At 38.6% G+C, this 21,071-nt stretch overlaps 1 protein-coding gene across 1 annotated transcript in view; it reads right to left on the reverse strand.

Annotated features, from left to right (window-relative positions):
* The window catches only part of POLA1 (DNA polymerase alpha 1, catalytic subunit), a 268,514-nt gene that overhangs the window by 153,742 nt on the left and 93,701 nt on the right, over nucleotides 1-21,071 (reverse strand). Inside the window, exons 27-30 of the mRNA XM_037512589.2 lie at nucleotides 7,822-7,854; nucleotides 6,970-7,062; nucleotides 5,615-5,820; nucleotides 3,700-3,832 (exon numbers count right to left, since the gene is read on the reverse strand). Coding sequence (XP_037368486.1) covers nucleotides 3,700-3,832; nucleotides 5,615-5,820; nucleotides 6,970-7,062; nucleotides 7,822-7,854 — 465 coding nt within the window. The remainder of the gene's footprint in view (nucleotides 1-3,699; nucleotides 3,833-5,614; nucleotides 5,821-6,969; nucleotides 7,063-7,821; nucleotides 7,855-21,071) is intronic.

Genomic DNA, 21,071 nt, shown 5'->3' on the forward strand with positions numbered 1-21,071 from the left:
ATACACCAACAGATTTTAATGTAAGAGTATATCGACAGGGCCTCCCCGGTGGTGCAGTGGTTGAGCGCTGGGTTGAGAAGCTGCCCGCAGCCTCTGCAGCGCTGGTTCGATCCCCGGCTGCTCCCCGGCCACCGGAGGAGGGTCCCACATGGCGCGCAGACCTCTCCTGCCGCCCGCTGCTCCCCTCAGCAGTGTCCTTCGGTCCTTCTGCCTGCTCTGCTCCCTGTTCTGGCTCTGGTGAATTCTCTCACCCTCCCGCGCTTCTGACTGTACCCAGTGCTTGTATAAATAAATAAATAAATCTTTAAAAAAAAAAAAAAAAAAAAAAAGAGTATATCGACAGTTCATTGATATGGTTTCCACATCACAATCTTTAAGAAAATACCAGTTACAAAGTTTTGGTGTAAGATCAAAGAAGAATACACACAACTACCTGAAAAAAATTACTGCAACACTTCTCTTTTCACCAACTACATATTGTGAAATGATTTTCTTCCTATATGTCAAAGAAAAGCACCTATCATATGAGAAACTAAATGTTTCCCACCGAGACAGTTAAAGGATTTGGAAAATTGTAAAACATCACTCCTTTGGCCATTTTTTTTTGTTTTAAATAGTTATTCTTCTTGCAAAATGTTATTCTTCTAACCACATAATAGGTTTACTACTATTTAAAAATAAATGTTTTTGAAATTTCTCAGTTTTAAATTCTAACACAGTAAACATCAACATAAACAAAAGTTCTTGGAGTCCTCATTTGAAGAATGTGACTGCATCCCATGACCACAAAACTTGAGAACTGCTAGAGAATAAAGCAGTCCTCAAGCAAGGCTATACTACCTACACTATATACACTTTCTAAATCATACACTAAGTGTAGGAAACAGCCTAGGAAACTTTTCAAGTATTTGAATCTCCTCAAACATGCATATGAGAAATCTTGATTGACTTGAAGGGGTAATACCTTCCAGAAATCTTAATCAATATAACTTTACTTAAGAAAACAATTCTCTTCTTCAATTGACTACACTTCAGTGCAATGTTAAGAAACTGAATTTTATCTGACATACTTTCCAATTATTAGACTGGCATTATTTGGGGATTTTACAAACTACATATAGAAAACTTGATTTTTTCTTTCTCCAAATGCTCGCTGGGGGCTTAAACTTCAAGTTAGCCAGGGCTGTAAAAATCACCTATAAAGTATTTTGTGTTACTTTATGAAATATATTTAAGCTAAGACTGGGGTAGTCGAGAAAATCACAAATACCTTTCTGTTCCTTCTGGCAACAAAGTCTAAAATCTCTACAAAGATAAAAGAACCTACACCCTGGGTGACACTACTATTATCAAGCCCTACACCAGCATCAAAAAACACATAGGTAGATAGGTTGGTAGATAGGTAGAAGAGCCTGCTTTAAGACCATTCATGATCAGTGGCATGGACCCTTCCATTCCACTCTCCTCAGAAAACAGTAGAATGTACAGACTGAATTGGTCGCAAGTTCTGAACAGTAGTCAGACAAATGTTAATCAGGACATGTGTCACATGTGACATACAGCTAGCTTACTGTGAACAAATCTAGGAATCATTATGATATAGGCAGTCCTCACATCCATCAGAATTTATTATACTTCCACTAAAATTGCAAAAATTCTCATTTAAAAAATAACATCAAACACTATCTGACAGACCATAAGCATCTTAAAAATATGAACCATCCTTACTTATTCAACTTTATAACCCAAATTCTAGCACTCTGTAAATAAGAGGTATTCTATGTTTGATGAAGGATGATTAGACAAGCAAATGAATCCTTTTAATGCTCATTGAACAACTATTATTTGCCAGCTAAATTATTTGCCACTGAAATGAAAAATATAAAGTTTCAGTCCTGTCACAGAAAAAACTGCATGCATATCCACGATCATACTGAAGATGTAACTATTATTCTTACTGATGATAATAATAATAATAATAATAATAATAATAATAATGTTTCTATAAGTTGGTAATTACAGAAGCTGAGTGATATCCAGAATTCTAAGGTAGACAAGTGTCAGGGATACAATCGCAAAATGGATCAAAAATATGATAGAGGGGAAACTGAAGTCATAATTCTCATTCACGTAGTTCTTGAGAAAGAAAACAAAATGATATCTCAAAGTAAATCACCTTCTAACGGGCACAAATGATTCCACAGTAAAAGGTGTACACTGCTCACTTAAAGAGACAGTGCTAAGGTACATGTTATCTTCTTAGAATACTTATTTCTATTATTTTGTACTTGTTCATGTACACATAATTATCTTCTTTTGTGACTTTAAATACATTGCAGCAAGGTGTAGGACACAAATGAATTGCTTAAGAGTAAATACAAATTGTAAGGATATGCACAGAAAATATTCATTCTCTCTAGGAATCAAAGAAATGCAAATTAAACCCAATGGTAAAACATCGTTTCATATCCACTATGGTAGTAATGTTTAATTTAAAGATCACTAATGATATAATCACCAATACAAGCAAATATATGGTAAAATTGGGATACATATTTTGCTATCAATTAGTATCCTTTTACCTAGCAATTTGGCAAGAATCATATAGATATTCCTATATTTTCACTCCAGTATTTCATCTCAAGAAACCTAAACCAAGAAATTAATCCAAAAGCAAAAAGATAAATGAGGAAAGATATTCAGTAGTTATTTACAATAGCAGAAGTTAAATTAACAAAAAATTCAAATTAAGATTTATCAATGAAATATGAGATTATACTAATAAACATGATTTTATGGTGTTACAGGAACATGGAAAACTGTTTATATTAAATAAAAATAGGTTTCATAATAATGTATGTTGTAATTACTACAATGTAAAAATGTTTTCAAGAGTCAGGAAATATGCAAAAAAGACAAGAATTACTTTAGCACAGGGGTATTATGAATGAGTTTTCATTCTAAAACTTCCATCTAATGTCATCTGATTTTTTGTATGAACTCTGATAATGAAATCTATTTATTGTAAAATGGTATTTGCAAAATTAGCTTCTGAATGTGTAAGGGTTCTCATTATAAATGGAAAAAATCTGTAACATAACATTTTGTATTACACAGCACTTGGGAAACCAAGATTTTATTTTTTCAAATTATGTAAGAAAAAATATTGCCTATTTTCAATGATTAAGTCTGTTCATGAAGTTATAACATATATATTTTTAAGCATAAGTACTTTGAAGCAATTTGAACAGAAGTGTTACTACCATCTTAATTTTCTAAATAACTGTCCAAAAAGCTTTCTTTTTACAGTGCTTCTAAGATTGCTTTCTGTGAAGTCTGTCTCCCTTTCTCTTTCCTTTGCTTGCTCCCTCCCTCCTCTAAACAACTGTAACTTAGGAGGACTATTCAAAACGGTAGTACTCTCTAGTCCCCAAAACATCAAGCAGAACCCCTGGAAACAGGTCTCCGAATCAGAGTCAAGAACGGAGAGAGAAGGCCCCTGCAGCAGACAAGGCAGGACTGGTGGCTGGAAGAGGAAGAGCAGTACGCTCGTGCTGGATCTGTGAGATAGTTGTTAAGCAGCTTTCATCACCAGCTAGAATTCATTTCAATTGCAAGTATGAGGTGGTTCTTCAACTATCTGAAGGAGGAGAAAAACACATGGCAGCAGCTGGGCTCAGCAATAAATGCCACATTTACCTTGTTAATTTCAAACTGGCTCACTGGGACACTGCCATTTAGCACACTTTCTCCAATTTCCATTAACCTCTTCTGAATATTTTCCACTATAGTGTCCCGGCTTTGATCAGAAAGAATCTGGCCAATGACAAAGCTGCAAAAAAAGACAAGGGTTGGATTTTTTTTTTCTTTTTAAGTATCGTAATAAATGCAAGAACGGGAAGCTAAATGCCATTAGATTAACACACAGACAGACAAGAACTGTATTAAAAGCTAACGGGGAGGGTTAATGTCCAAAAGGCCATTACTACTTGTCTTTAACATTTACTCTACCGAAGGTTTACCAACCTTGGAATGCCAAGTCTGCCCTTAAACATACATTCATGTGGCAGTTAATGCTCCATACAAAATGCAGATAAAGGAAAGTGTGCAATCCATCACATATCTTTGCGATTACAAAATTCACAAGCAATTATAGTCTACTCATGTTAAAATTTTAGAAGACAAATATTTCACTTTCCTCATAAAGCACGAAGATATTATCTCTGATATCAAGATATCCTTTCCACCCAAAGAGGAACAGTTGACAAATAATTTATATATAAAGTTCTTTATGCAAATGTTAAAAAGCAAAGATTTCAAAATTCTTTCTTCAGTTTCATTGTATTGCTATGTTCTCCAACCTTGTGCTCTCTCTCAAAAACTTCATGCTATTCTACCAGACCCAAAAAAAAAAAGAAAGAAAAAAGAAAAAGGAGTAAGGACGCCAATATTTTATCCATTTTTGAGAAAATGCAGAGCGAGGGTTTGACAGCTGCATTATAATTTGTCAGAAAAAGAACCCTGACAAAAACATTTGTATAGCTTTAATTACTAATACATTTCTAACTCAGAGAAATTTACTTCTATTATGATGCATCTTTTCTTAGAAAACACAAAGCTGAAGAGAACACTCTAATCGACAGTCTATACAAAATACTTTCATCTTTGGGTACATTTGGGGGCAATGAAGCATTTCAAACTACATTTCAGAAAAGGCTAACAGTGACCTATACTCGGATGATCAACTTTGTCTAATCAAGAGTAGTTTTGCAGAAGCAACAATTGCTCAATCTCCCAACTTCAAAGCAAGAGGAGACTTGAAAACAAGTGGAAAATGCTGATATTCAGCAATATTAAAGTTAATTTAAAATTTTGTTTGAAGAAAAAAAATTCATCTGTATTCAGAATTGGTCAGGTTCACAAAACAGGAATGTCTCAAAGATGGTACATTAAGTACTTAAAGAGTTGTTGCTTTTAAATAGATAGTAGAAATTAACGTGACTCTAAAAAAAGAAAAACGAGGTCTTATCACAATCTTTAGTCTCAGGTACAAAGCTTGGGGGGAGGAGTCGGATACACTGCTTACTATTTCTGAGGGACATGTGGGATTTGAGAACTTGCTCTTAATCTGAGATTAGGAAGAATCTGTCCACACAAATGATAGGGGAGGGGACAAAGTCTCCTTTGTGGCCCTCTCTGAATCCCGGAACACCTGAAGTCACTGCACAGAGAGAGACCTTAACCCTCAGATTATTAAAGAGGCTCTAGGAAGATTCAGGGACAAAACACACCCCACTTTCTAACAGGAATATTAAGGCAAAACAAAACAAACACAAACTAACTCTGTAAGGATCTAAAATGTGAAGTCTTACACTCACCAAAAGTCAACACTCCTCACACATTTCTGCAACAAGCATTTCTTACTGAACGAGTCTGGTTTTTTCTAAATTTTAGTAAACTATCAGTAAAATTCCATGCCAAGTGAGTAGGATTAATACACAATAATAATGACAAAAAAGGAGGGTGTGCTTGGGCAGAATCACAGGTGTTCCCCACAATATCAATGCTTAAAATTTCTAGAGAGAACAAAAGCAAAAATGAAAGCTGAACTTACTTTCCAGTGTCTTTAGCAAGATCACACCAATCTCTTCTAACTATATCTAATCCCTTCAGCTCCTGTTTGGTGGAGTAATTCCCATCTGATGTTGGCTCCACAACAAGGGCCGCATATTTCTTTTTCTTCAGCAGTAGCAGAGACTTGAAAATACCATCGATGTCTATTTCAAGCAGTTTGTACAACTTATTCACTTCACTTTTTACCTGTGAAAATTTCAATTGTTAATTCCAGCTCCCAAAACTTCTACTAGGGAGAAGAGGAACATGTTACAAATGCCCAAGAATTAAACAAACAGAACTTAAAGTCACACAAGACCAAATGCATTTTATCTGCTTATATGGAACAAAATATTATGTTGGATACACTGCAAAAACATTGAAAAAGCACAGGGAGAGAAACATAAAAAAATGACTAAATATATCACCCCATTCAACCAGAGGACAGAATTGGCAAGGTCAGCCCCAGAAAACTTATGAAATAGGCTTTTTTGCACCTAAAAACGGAACACGTACTAACCTTCAAATTACTAATTAGATATTAGATAGTCCAACAAGTATGTGGCCAGAGTGAGTAAAACGTTGGCCGTTAAAATAATGACTGATTTTCCTGTACCTCCCAGAGCATCCTGAAGAGCACATAACTACATGCCGAATAAATAAACCAATAGTCATCTGCTCTTTATTGATAGGGCTAAGGCTTTTCAAGATCCAGTAAGAGTACAAGATGCCAGGCTTGCGCTCAAGTGAAGACTAGAGTTCAAATTTTACATGATTCGGAGGAAAAAGGTAACAAGTGGGTAGTCTGTAAGAGGACATCTTAGCTTTAATTTCCTGGGACTTATTTCAGCATGGCAAGTGCTCAAGAAATACTTGTAAATTATAAATTGCAACTAGGGAGATACAAAAGATTATTTTTAATGTTCCCTTACCTTTACAAATATATTCTAAGTACTCCTGTAAAACTTATGTTTGTATACATAGGCATGAAGCTGAGTAGGTATTTATCCATCACTATGAGGGCATAAAATGCATCTGAGTAGTCCTGGAGACATATTTCTCCTCAGGAATGACAATGTGATAAGTACTAATAGTGTGATCACATCTTAAACTTACCACATTTAGACTATTTTCAAAGGTAAAACATATCTATCATTTAAGGAAAACATAATTTCTTTTGACTCTTGCCCTCAAAACAAACTGGAGATTAAAAAAAAAGAGAACAAAGAATTGAAGGCACTAAATTGATTATTTTCAGAAGCATACACATGTACACATAAATGCATTTATTGAGTTGCATTTTAAAAACAGAATATCAAAGTATATAAAACAGATAACTTCATCAAATTATCTCACCTTGTTCCCCAATTTAAATACCTCTTCCAGATTGGTGCTATTGGTGTTTATCATAATTGAATCTGTATCTCCATAAATAACTTCAAGATTCATCTAAGAAAAGGCAAAAAATATGAAAATTAATAAAAGTAGCGACCATTATACAATTCAACATAAGATTTTTCCATACTACAGAAATTACAGTTTCCACTGATTTTTTCAAAAGTTTATTCTTATCCATATCGCCACAGTGTATAATTGAAGATTAAGCCCCAATAAACTAGGAAGGCAGGTATTACCACATTAAGAAAATCTCCCCTAAATTTCTTAACACAGAGAGAGTGGAGTGGGAGGGGAGTTCCTAGTTTCAACTGAAACAAAAGGTGGAACTGAATCATATAAAGAAGGATAAGAGACTGGAAAAGGTCTGTTACCCCCTGTGCCACAGCTTAGTGGTCACAGCAATTTATGAAGCAGAAACATCATGGCTTTTTTAAACTCAGGGGCAGAAATCCATATTAAATTATTAACAGCTTCAAATGGTATTCAGTAGGCTATGAAGAGTGCCAAAAAGAATCAATCATAACAAACAACACTAGAGCACATACTGTATAAAGGCCTGGAAGTAAACTCTAATTAGCACTGTTACTAATTTGCTTGAAACACTCACATACAGGCTTCAAGCAGCGGCTAGATCATATCAGGGTTAGTAAAAGAAAAAAGCTATAATCCATTAGGAGGGATTAAAGCCGTGAACTAGGCATCCCAAGAAGCCATTTCCAAGTCTGTTTGGGTTGCAATTCTCCTTGAATACAAAATGTCACCAGGCATGATATTTAAGAGTCAGTATATGATGAAAATGCACAGCATTACCTTCTGTACCATCTCTTTAGTGTGCATCAAAATCTAAATGAAACCAGAAAAGTCGAGATTAATGTTTACATAATTACAAAAACATAAATGTGAGCACATGGAGATAGGCAGCCCAACAATCTTATTTCCATCTATTTTTAAAGTTTTTGATGGTTTTCTAATTACAACTCTCAAAATAACAGTATCAATATAACCTAAAAGTAAGTTTACCTCTATGCTGATTCTTAGCCAGAGATATTCCAGTAGATCCACTGCATAGCAAACAGATCTATGTAATGATCTATCTTTAATAAAGATAAACTATTCATATTACTAATATTTAAATAGAACTGCTTGGCTAAAAAAAGAAGCTTGACTGAGCATTTCAAATCTGATAATTCTTACTCATGGTATTCAGGGTCTTAAGAAGTAAAAAGAAAAACATACATATAGATGCACCAGATTTTAATTTCTTCTCTAGACTAAATTCCCTGAAGATAGAAAGAGCCCACTATATTCTCTGGAGCTAGCACTGTGCCCAGTACAAAGGTGGGGCCCAGTAAACATTCAGTGAAAACAAATACATCAGTAATATGGATAGATAGGTCTCTCCTCAGGTCCATATATTCCTAAGACAAGAGACATGCAGGTTAGAATGTGGATATAGATACACAAGGATATAAATTATCTTGGACCAGATCAAAAGTAACACACATTTAACAAATGAAGACCTCAAGTAGTTACTATGACATAATGAGTATTCTGCGTGTGTGTGGGTGGAAGCACACACAGGTACTATGCTAAGACTATCTCATGCATTTTCTCAGTTTTCGACAACCCCCAAAGAGAACTCTCATTTGTATTCCCATTTCTTAGATGCAAAGAAGGGGGGAGCAATTAATTTGTCCAAGTAAGTGACAGAGCAAAGATATAAAACCAAGTGAGCATGGGCCCTTCATCCCTCCATTCTATTACCTCTCCTCCAGCACCCACCTTCCAAAGCATCAATCTAAACCAGAAGTCATTTTTCCAAACGGCCACACAGAAGATTTACTTCATTTATATTTCTTTTTCCTACCTCCAATCGTCATTATCAGCTAAGTTCAAAACTCCTGGCATCATTTTTGTCTTTCTTTGTCCTTCATATTAGTCCCCTATAAACCCTGGCCTGAGATCTCTTCCACATGAACTCCCTACTTTCCACTTCCACTGCCCCTTCCCTTTATTATTGTCTCCCAGTGTAGTTCAGGCATTCATTGTTCTGTGTTCTTGGGGAAGGAAACTCTTTCCCTGATTGGGGGGGGGGTAGGGATTGAATGGTGGTGAGTAGATTAGGCTAAGCCTGTGGTTTTAACAGTGGCTGGTTGTACACTGGAATCACCTGGGGATATGTAAAAAATAAAAATACCCATCCCCAGTAATTTCTTAAAGAAGCTCCCAAGATGAGTCTTGCGTAATGGGAAAAGTTAATGGACCAGTGGCTTAAACATCATGGCAATCACATTCTGTACAGTTCACAGTTTGCCTCACCCCTGACTTCACTCCTCCCGCCCCCAACTAGGCGACCAGCTGCTAGAGGTCAGAACACATGTGTGCGCCTCCAGCCAGGTGTCACATGAAACAGGCACTCAAGAAACTGCTAGGTGACTGATAGTTCTCATAGTAATCCTAATGACTTTCCTACCAGGCACTAAAATTGAGTTTACACATAAACAAAAACATTCACTCTCCTCCACTTCACCTTTTAAATATTTAAATCCCAGGGAAATGCACTGTGGGAGAATACCTGACAATTCCTTAGGGGAAAGGCCGATAATGAGATCAACCCAAGCCAAGTTCATCATAATGAGGATGGAACTACTGACCACGAGTTCTCTTCACTCTCTCCCCTTACACCCTGCTAGGCTTAGTGTTCCTCGTCATAACGGACAACTCCACAAGTTAAAGATGCTAAGTAAAACTCCTCAGGAGTAATCCATCAACCTTTTGCATATTGCAGTAACCAATTTCTTCTACTCTACTTTCATGTAAACCAAGCCCAGCATGTCATTCCTGAGTGCACCTCCAAAATGAACTTTTACCTCTAGATCTATCCCCTACCCCACTCTGTACAGCCACCAACTCACAACCATGTCCATGCACAATCTGCAAATCCACAATAGTTTTCTCCTTGGTGGCAGGGATCGCTTGGTGGTTGTTTCGCACAGAAACAGTAGAAAATTAAGCAAACTATAAAGACTATCTTGCAAATGCTTTTTTCACCTGGTATTTTACCTTAGAGATTATTGCATATCTATACATAAAGAGTTGCCCTGTTGTTTTTAATGACTACATAGTACTCCATTGAATAACTCAATCATGAATTCTTCAAATAGTGCTCCATTAATGAACACATAGGGGTTTCTAATTTTACCTTTATAACCTCACTTCAACAAGCCAATCTGCCAGTAACAAGATAAACTCCTACAAGAGGACTTATTGGGTCAAATGTGATGTTTCTAAATTTTTCGGTAACGAGAGCTAAATAGTTCTCCACAGAGGATGTACCCATATCTGAGGATAATTTTAATCACCATCTTTCCAGTGGATCTCAACAGCAACTGGTGACAATGTTCTGTGTCTTAGGCCCAAGGTCCTCTTCACAGCTTGTTAACTCTTCACTCCATTCTATACCAGACATCCCACAACCAAGCTGACCCCTGCCTCTTCATTCTTTTTAACAGAACAGTGGTAGATGGTAGGTACCCCAGTCAATCCAATGCTTTCCACCCAAGTTCGTCATCAGGATCATCCCAAAGATGCCCTCAATTGAAAATGCTCACTGGGGAGGGCTCAGCTGTTGGATGCCCAGTGGACTACTAAATTCCTAGAATCTACCAGAGGGTCTGGAACATGGTAGCTATTAATGACTATTTGTGGAATGCTGAATGAATACCCTAAGGGGAAGACAGTATTATAAATCCCATTTTACAGATGAAGAAACTCAAATTCTGGGATTTTGCCCAAAGTAATAACTAGTCAAGAGCTTGACAGAAACTGGTCCTTAGGTTTCTTTTTTTTTTTCCCAGTATGCTTCACACTTCCTCATTTAAAAGCCCATGAATGTTCTGGAAACCAACATTAAAAAACTTATACATTACAGATATTTTCCCCATTAAGGAAATGCATTCTTTTAAAAAGCCACAGGTATCCAGAAAGGTCTACTGGACACAAGGTATAGTGATTACAAGACGACCGTTCATAACTTCACTTCAAAGTGACATGTCTAATATTAAAGCTACCCATTCTGACAGAAAATCATTTTATAAGTGCCAACAGCTAGAAAACAGGGCTATAAAGCCTTGCTAAATTCATTAATAAGGCAGTCTGCAGTTATCTGATTTCACAGCAACACCTGCATATTTATCTACTCATTACCAATTGGATGATGGAATTTTTTCAAGCACATTTCAAAAATCTGCCAACTTCAAGTGTAAAAAAATAAACTTTGTGGTTAATTTTTCCCTTAACAAAGTACAGCTGTTGAGAATAATTGTTCAAGATCTTACCCTGTAATGTCAACTGCAGCAGAACAAAGAGTATTTAATTAGCAAATCTATCCAGTAATTCAACACCTATTATATAAAATGCCTTCGTGATTTTATTCAGGATAATTTGCTAAGAGGGTTATTACTGACATTCAGATGGAATTTAAAATTCCTACGCAAGTCGAGTCATAATAGCAGTAATGATCTCCCCAATCAGGAGATTCGGTGTCACACAAGGCTCTCTTGCAATGCAGCAGCCGATTTCCTGACTTCTTAATTCCTGGGCTCAGCTCAGTGAGAGCCCTTCATGCCGATATTTCAGTCAGCAATACATCTTTAATGGGACTCTATTAAAATAACTAGAACAAAAATGACTTTTTTTTTGGTTAAAAAGAATGACAGCACTGCCATCATATCAATCATTGCAGGCTCTGCAGAACAGTGCCGTGAGGGGAAAAGAGGAGGGGAAACAGGAAAGGAGTGAGGTGGGGGTGGGGAGAGCAATAATGAAAATAATACCAAAAGGTGTCTTAACCCCAATCTGAGCCTCTGAAGGCTGGGTGAAGGGTGGTGGGAACTGAAAAGGAACTATAAACTCAATTTCAAAACATCGTATCCTAAAGAAAATACAATGTAGTTTACTAAGCAGAAAGAGCATGTTTGTTATGCCAGGCTAATAACAGTCACGAACTAAGGCCAATTACTTACAGAGGTGTGTATTTACAGGCTCTCCTATCAAGGCCAGATAAAGCCAGGGTCTTGTTTTTTGTCAGGACAGAATACAGGCGTCCTACATTGCATTCAAAGGTGATGAAATCTTTCTAGATACAATTACACACCAAAACAGTGCTTAGTAACATTAAACGAGAGAAAACACCAACTTTCCACAGTTAAACAAGTTCCAAGTTCCCATCCAAAAGCATGTATATTGCAGTGATATTCTCTAACAAGAAACCCACTCTGCAGTCAAATGCTCTAACACTGAGCTACACCCCCTAGAAATGCACTTTGGCATATGATGCAGATACTAAACACAACAGAAATTCTACTAAGAAAATGTTGGACCAGGTCAAATTCTCAACAAATAATGCATGAAAACAGAATGACAAGTGAAATTTCAATGGCTTTGGGATTCTTCTGTTACTAATGACAAAATTAGAAATAAACTGGAAAGACTTTTTTTAATACATTAGCATAATGGGGTAGGAAAATGAGTGGTTTTGAACGATAGGGAAGAGAAAAGTAGGAGAAATATAAATATTATGATACTTGGAAGTCCAACCATTATCTAATCTTTACCTATCCCCAATTTTAGCAGTTTCCAGCAGGACTACTCAGTTCTTGGTGAATATTTATTTCATTTTCATGCTATAAGACTGCCTTTCCCCTATGTTCCTAGTCCCTGTGATTCTGACACGCATGCCTCCTCTATAAGATGCTCAAAGAGCAAGGGCTATGCATGGATTTAGTAAATAACCTATTTTCTATCTTTACCACATAACATTTCTATGACACTGGGTTCCTTACTGCCCTTAAACCTTAGTTTTTCCTTCTTTAAAACCGGGATGATATTACCACCTAGTTCCCTGAGCAAGGTGAGAATAGGAAAAACTGCAGAAAACATGCTTTGCAAAGAAAAAAACATTACACACAATATGAGTTATGAAAAAAAAAAAAAAAGTCAGGGACCTGCAATCTGAGTACTGGTTTAAGCTGCCCAATTAGTAACTAGATGATTTGCAAACAAGCTGCTTTCCCTCTCCAGGTCTTAGCATCCTCATTTATAAAATGAAGAGGTTGGGCCTCCCTGGTGGCGCAAGGGGTTAAGCACTGCACTATAAAGTGATCCGCAGCCTCTGCAGCACGAGTTCGATCCCCGGCCAGCCAGGGAGCAACCTACATGGTGCAGCAGACCTCTCCTGTCTCACCCACTGCTCCCCTCAGCAGTGTACTTCGGTCAATCTGCCTGTTCTGTTCCCCATTCTGTCTCTGGTGAATCCTCTCACCCCCAACCCCCGCATCTATTAATATAAACAAATAAATAAATCTTTTTTAAAAAATGAAGAGGTTGGGGATTCTCGCAGCTCTAAAATTCTAGAATCTAGGTTTGACATGTAGAAAGAAATATCTCTTCATTATAACTACTTGTTTTGTATTTCAACCACATTCATTTCTTTAATATTAGAAAAAAGAGGCATTAATATAACCCATAAAGATAATCAGCATTACAAGAGTATATTTCCATATTCTAGACTGATTTTGAGGACTATGTGGTTGCAAAATAACTAGAAACATGTAAGCTCTCACAAGTTGTCTGCATACATCTTTATGCACTTCATGTAAGTGGGTGGGTATACTTACAGTACATGAAAACATGACACCTTCCGTCGTGCTAGGTATCTTTTCCACACCAGAGTGTACGTATACACATCTACACAAACATCAAGTTTTCTCTACTGAGGCACCACTGACATTTCACATCAGGTAATTGTTTGTTATGGAGGGCTGTCCCTGGTCTCTACCCACTAGATGCCAGAGCACAGATGCACGCGCATGCACGCACACACACATATATACGCTCCAGTTTTGACAACCAAAATTGTTCCCCCAAGATAGTACCAACTGTTTCTGAGGGAGAGGGACCCACAACATTTCCACTGGTTGAGAACCAGTGATATTACACTATGATTCAACATTTTCTCTCTCCATGCCTGTATTCAAGTCTCTGTTCCAAAAGCATGCATTCTAAACCCTAACTCTCTCTGCCAAGGCCCTCAACCAGCTCCAAACATGATAAAGGCTGTTCACCTAGTACAGAGGGCTGACTTCCTCTCCAGTGCAGTGAAGGGACAAGTCCCACACCGCAGACCACAGCCTTCTTTCAGAGGTGCTGTCCTTCTTCGGGTCCTCAACCTGCCATTTCCCCACAGTGGTTAAAAGTGCAGCTGGGACATTAGGCTAGGTGGTGGCTAATTTTGTGTCAGCTTGGCTAGGTCATGATACCCAGATATTTGGTCAAACAACAGTCTACATAGCACTGTGAAGTTCTTTCTTTCTCCATGAGTCTGACACTTATATCAGTAGACTTTAGGTAGACTACCTATCACAATGTGGGTGGGCGCCATCGAATCAGTTGAAAGCCTTCAGAGAAAACACTGAGGTCCCCCCAAGGATGCGGAAATTCTGCTGCAGACTAGCTGTCTTTGGACATCAACTCATGTTCCATGTTTGGTCTCTAACCTGTAAGCATGCCCACAGATTTCAGACTTGTCAGCTCTCACAATCACATGAGCTAATTCCTTAATATACATAAAATCCCCCCATACATACCCACCTACCCACACCCTATTGGTTTTGCCTCTGGAGAATCCTGACTAAGACAGGCTGCTTGGGTTCAAAGTGTAACAGCACTGTTTGCAAACCGATCAGACACACAATAGCTTCTCTAAGCCACCAATTCTGGGACTGCAAAATGGAGGTAAGAGCTTCATTACAATAGGGCTACTGTGAGCATCAAATGTAACCACACATGTAAAAAGATTTCTACAGTCTCTGCTACCTAAGTGCTCAATAAATGTTAGGTATTGTTACTTTCCAACAGGGACATCTTTCACAAAGAATTTAAGTCAGAATATCCTTATCTGACCTCCCCCACCTAGTGATATTAATGTTAGTCCATTGTACCCCCCAAACACTCTGTGTATCCCACAGCATGCCACTCTGTTCTAGAAGGTAAGATGAAGACATTGTAAGTAAATTACTAGCAGGGATCATATTTAGCCATTAAACCTAACACGATGTCGGGCACGCAGTAGTAACTCAATAAATATTTATTTCTCAGACTCTAGTAAAAAGAGGCAAACAGCAAGAGGTCCAGCTAAAGAAGCGCAGTCTTAGACTGACAAGTGCATCTCCACAACAGGCCCCTGAGCTGGTTACAGAGAGCAGCGACGAAACCTACACACAGGTTGGGCCTCCCTGGTGGCGCAGCGGTTGAGCGCTGGGTTGAGAAGCTGCCTGCAGCCTCTGCGGCACCGGTTTGATCCCCGGCTGTTCCCCGGCCACCGGAGGAGGGTCCCACATGGCGCACAGACCTCTCCTGCCACCCGCTGCTCCCCTCAGCAGTGTACTTTGGTCCTTCTGCCTGCTCTGCTCCCGGCTCTGGCTCTGGTGAATTCTCTCACTCTCCCGCATTTCTGACTGTACCCAGTGCATGTATAAACAAACAAACAAACAAACAAATAAATAAATAAATAAATAAATAAATAAATAAATAGAACATGCTTCTATTAAAAAAAAAAAGAAGCTAAAAAAATCTACACACAGGTTAAATCAGAATGCCAGCTTGGGAGGAAGAGTGAATCAACTTTAATCCCACCTTCAAATCAAATGGATGTTAGATAAATACTCACTCAAGAGAAATGAATTTCTACCCCAATGATAAAGGCCTGTTCATTAGAAACTTCATTAAAATTGTACCTCTCCCTGACAACTCTTGCTTCCAGATAAACTGATTTTAAATCTTTAAATTTACAGCCTAGACCTTCTGGTAGCTCATGTGTAAACGTAAAGCACTTTGAATAAACAAAGCTTTCTGAAAAGTTTCTCCTCCTCAACAGATACGTTTGATGATATTTATGATTCCCTCTCAATTACTGTTCCACAGTTTTATAGGGTCTAATTTTGATCTAAAATGACTTTGAAGATGTGAAATGAAAAGCGAAGCTCCTTCTTGTCTTCTAAATTCTTGTTTCCAGCAGAAATATTCATTCACCTTGTAGATTTTTTTAAAATATGCTTTATATTTCAACTTTCAAAAAACTGTTTTCAGCTTTAAAGAAACCTTCTTTTCACAACAGTCTTACTCTCTCTTCCTCCTCCACTCCAACTTCCAGTTTAGAAACTCACATCCCGTGTTGCACTTGAACTCACATACAGTACTGCCATACTTGGGATTATATCTGACTCAGGACCCTGGAGAACTTGTAGAGCTGGCTTTAAAGCACACTTGAGCCAAATCTACTCACAGACATAAGAGTTCAAGTACGAGCCTATACTCTTAAATATTAAATTCCTGGGTGGGGGGAGCCCTAAGACACCAAGATTGAAACTAGAGCAGGAGATATTAACCTAAGGTCAATAAACCTGAAAATCCCTGACACTGCAAGAGAAAATATGAATGTGCACCTATATGCATTTTTCCAGGTAGTGGGTACATGTAGTTCATCAAATTTAAAATAGCAATTCTGTTAAATGTAAGTACCATTGAAGATGTCCAATTAGCCAGAAAAGCAGAGTTTTCAGGATTTTTTTTTTTTTTTAGAATCCATCTAATGTCCATGAGACTAGCAACACTCTACCCAAAGGTCTTGGCCTCTTGCTTTGGACTGAGGGCTGTTGGCCCCTACAGTGTCTTTTCCTCACAGAAAAACATGTACATGTCAAAAGGCTCAGAGATTTGGTTTCGTGATTGACTCCTTGCATTACTCATCCGGGGGCTAATTAAAATACGGCCAAACTATGTCCGCGCTTTAGTGAACACCAAGATCAGGCAAGTTGCACACAACCTGATTAAAATTGACTCAAAGTGTCTTACTTACTTTAGTAATCACTTAGACAAAATGAATTTTACATTAGTGGGATCAAGCCTGCACCAGGCCTCAGTGGAAATGAAAAGGGCTTATAGTAATAGGATTTATAAATCCACCCATTAGGTTAATGGCTAAATGATTTACATGTAACTTTCTCCCCCACCCCGCCTCCCCTCACCCTTTAACTCAGTAAAAACTATGCTTGGCATTTTCCACTGCAGTACCATACACAAAGGAAATAGCCTTTCTATTTTGGGACATTCTAATTTCTAATAATGGCTTGGGTAGCTACCATTAACTCTTTCAAAGCACAAATAATTGACTAATAAAATTAAGTATTCTATAAGGCCTGAAAGTGCTTAATTGATCATAATTGTCTATTTGAGAAGAAGGCGTCAGGCTGGTTATGCTCAGATAATGAAGTTGGGCAATTCTGAAGCACTGCAATCAAGATAATACTTACAGCTAAAAAGGACATTAGCATTTTCTAGAATCTGCAACATTTTCTTTATAACTGAGGTCATGGGAAAATCTGACTAGAAAACTTTGAGTTCCTGGCCACCACAAAGGGCAGATGTAACTAGTTGCCACTGTCATGACTAAGCACCTGGTCTGAAGCGCACCTGGAGAGCACCTGGAGAACAACCTTAAGTTGGAGATGATGCAGTATCATGTTGCTGCCACCATTTGGATGGAAGCATTGCTGATTTCTGGAGAGCTCCTTTTCAGGATTGGTGTGTGATGTGATAGCCATGGAACTGGTTCACCATCACTCTCTACTTCGAGAAGGTGCCCAATACCTCAGAGGGCAACTCCCTTGCTCAATTCCAGGGCTAGATACTCAATTCTGTTCTATAATGATCATGCTTCCTATATGCCCTTCTAACAGAAACTTTTTTTTTTTTTTTTTTTTTACAAAATGGTGCTCCTCAGCCCCTCACTGATTTTATTAGAAGTTAAAAAACCAGATTCTATGAATAAGCTGTGATTAAAATAGAGGGTTCCCACTTCAAAGAAAATTCTTCCTTTAGAAAGATGGTCTCGTTTCAACTGTGCTGTCCTGTCCAGAGACACATGCATTGTGGACACATCTTCAGACATCTTCTCTATATTTAAGATCGATCAGATCACATATTCCCATTTATCAATCATTTCTTCAGCTACCCCATCATATTCTATACTTTGGGAAGAATCCACACAAATATTGAAAGATACAGTAATCAAGGTGAGAAAAGCCATTTACAATGGAGGTGCAGAATATGGAGAAATCCAAGTATCCCTACCCAAGCACAGCAGGACCTGGCTGCTCACTGCTAAAAATAAAATTCCCATTTGCTTTTGAACTTCATTTCATTTCCACTCTCTAATTTTGTCAAGGCACAGAACTTGATACGAATTATAAAAAGCACTGTTATTTTCCTTTCACTTAGAACCTCAAAAAGAAAACTCATTCATTCACTTACCAACAAGTACTTACAAGTATTTACTGAGCACTTCTCACAAGCAAGATGAAAGGGAACAAGCTAGGTGAGTGATTCCGACATGATTCCTCCTCTCTATAGAGTGTAACTTCTAGTAGAGAATCAAACATACAATTGGAAAAATACACAACACATAGAATGGAGTCCCTGGGAAGGGAGTTAGAAGAAAGTTCACAGGAATAGACTGTATAAGAAGGTCAGTTATAGGGAATAGTAGGAAAAGGATCCAAAGTAGGTGAGGATCCAAAGGCTAGAGGGAAATTCTCCAAGTGATAGAAGTTTTCAGGCAAGTTATCTAAAAATAAAAGTTTTGTTTCGCATAAGAAGCATGGTTGAGGCTAGAATGCTAGCAAAGCAGGAAGGAGGAGGAAGATAGGCCAAACTGCAAAGGACCGTATTAAGGATGTGAAATGGGGGAGCGGGGCTACATAATCAGACTAACAGCATAAATAGGTCTCTGGCTATAAAATATGTGGCAAATACAAGGGGTGAGGGGTGGGGTGCAACATGCAGGGAAAAGTAACAAGCCTTAAAGAACAACACAGCAATAGAATCTAGAGGACTTGGCAACTGGCTGGATTTGGAGCATGAGGAAGAGCAAGGAGTCAAGGATCATTTCCATGTTCCTTGCTTAACAACTGGGTAGACAGTGCCATCATTCATTGAGACAGGAAATCCAGAAGGGGGAACGGGTTGGGGAGCAGAACCAGAAGGGAAGTTTTGGAATTGATGAATCTGCTATGCCTGTGAACATCTGAATGCAGATCACAGGGAGGCAAATGGAAGCTAAGATGCTTGATGGAGGGGACATCAAAACTACAATGAGATACTATATTACACCAGTGAGAACGGCACATATTAAAAAAACCAGGAACAACAAACGTTGGTAAGGATGTGAAGAAAAAGGAACTCTCCTGCACTGCTGGTGGGAGTGCAAACTGGTCCAACCACTATGGGAAGCTGCGTGGAGATTCCTCAACCTGCTAAAGATGGAGCTGCCATATGATCCAGCAATTCCACTCCTAGGTATTTACCCAAAGGACACAGAAACATCAATTCAAAAGGGCACCTGCACCCCTATGTTTATAGCAGCACTATTTACAATAGCTCAGCTACGGAAACAACCCAAATGCCCAAAAATAGATGACTGGATCAAGAAGATGTGGGACATATACACCATGGAATATTACTCAGCAATCAAAAAGATAAACTCATGCAATTTGCAGCAACATGGATGGAGCTGGAAGGGATCATGCTCAGCGAAATAAGCCAGAAAGGTAAATACCGGATGGTCTCACTCATAGCAGGAATTTAGAAAACCTAATAAGGGACCAGGAAAAAGACTAATTATAATAAAGTAAAAATCAACAAGCAACAAGCAACTATAAACAGAGACACACTACAGGGGGAGGAAGAGAGAGTAGAATCAAAACAAGGGTGGTGGGAATTGCACAGGGACTATAACCAAGATGAAAATGCACACATTGTGCAGAAATGAAAAACGATGTAAAAATATATAAAATAAAAAAATTGTAAAGCTAAAAAAATAAATGATACATACTTAAAAAAAAAATGGAGGGGACGTGGGAAGTTTTAGGTACAAGAAAGTCCATGCTCAACAGAGACACAATATGTGAATACATCAAAGCCACGTGAGCATGCAAATGTCAACAGAACACATCAGACCGACGGCGCCGCTCATGAAGGGGCAGCAGGAGGAAAAAAGAAACGAGGCAAGCTGGTGCCCAAACTACAGTGATGGTGCTCTGTGGGTCTCCCGTGCCCTTGTTCCTCCTCCAGGGCCTTCCTTTCCCTTTCAGTTATCAGATCTACATTCTTTGTCACCGCTGGCAGGTGTCACACAAGCCAGTGGCCACTGACAAATCTGATGCAAGCTGCCACAGCCAGCCAGGCTCCATGCAGTGGTCTTTAATGAGAAAGACCCCAATAGGTGGCTAGTGCCTATTACAAATAATTGTATTACGCTTGAGCACAAGTTCAAAAAGAGGAAGCACCTTTGCCCTTTTGTGGGCAACCAAAACACCTACAGGCCATGGCTTGACAAATGGTCAGCACAACCTCTGCAGTGGCACCCCTCCTTGAGGTAGCGATGAGCTCAACCGGAAGACTGAACATCTATCAGTTGACTTCGCAACTAAAGTTTCTTATAGCACCTCCATACCCATTCTCTTCCTGCCCCTCTTCTGCATTCGTGACTGGGGAGTGTGTCCCCTCTCATGCAGTTTGGTGCCACTTATTATTAATGATTTATACCTATCCAACCAAAGAAAAGTAGCAGTGAGAGAGGGGTTCCCCTGGTTTTCAAGTAATATTCTTCACACCCTTCAAGAGAAACTAAGTCACAAATGATTAACTGCCTTTGTCCCTACTTTGGTTGGGGAACATCAAATACCGCACAGTTCTTCTCCTAGAACCCTGACCTCAGTGCAAGACACTGTTTTGACAGAACAGACAGCTGTAGCTCAGGGGGCAGGAGGAGCCTGTGCAACCTCCTGAAAGACAAAGCCTCATCATGGCCCAGAAATTCCAATGAGTGCTAAGAAGCCTGGAGTCTTGTGACCTGCTCGAAGATCCCATGTGCTGATCTACCGACTTTCTCGCTGACCTTTCACGTACCAAAAAAAAAAAAAAAATCCTTCTTTCCCCTGGAG

Source organism: Talpa occidentalis, unplaced genomic scaffold (assembly GCF_014898055.3).
Source record: "Talpa occidentalis isolate TD23 unplaced genomic scaffold, MPIMG_talOcc4v2.1 talOcc4.15, whole genome shotgun sequence".
Classification (NCBI taxonomy): Eukaryota; Metazoa; Chordata; class Mammalia; order Eulipotyphla; family Talpidae; genus Talpa; species Talpa occidentalis.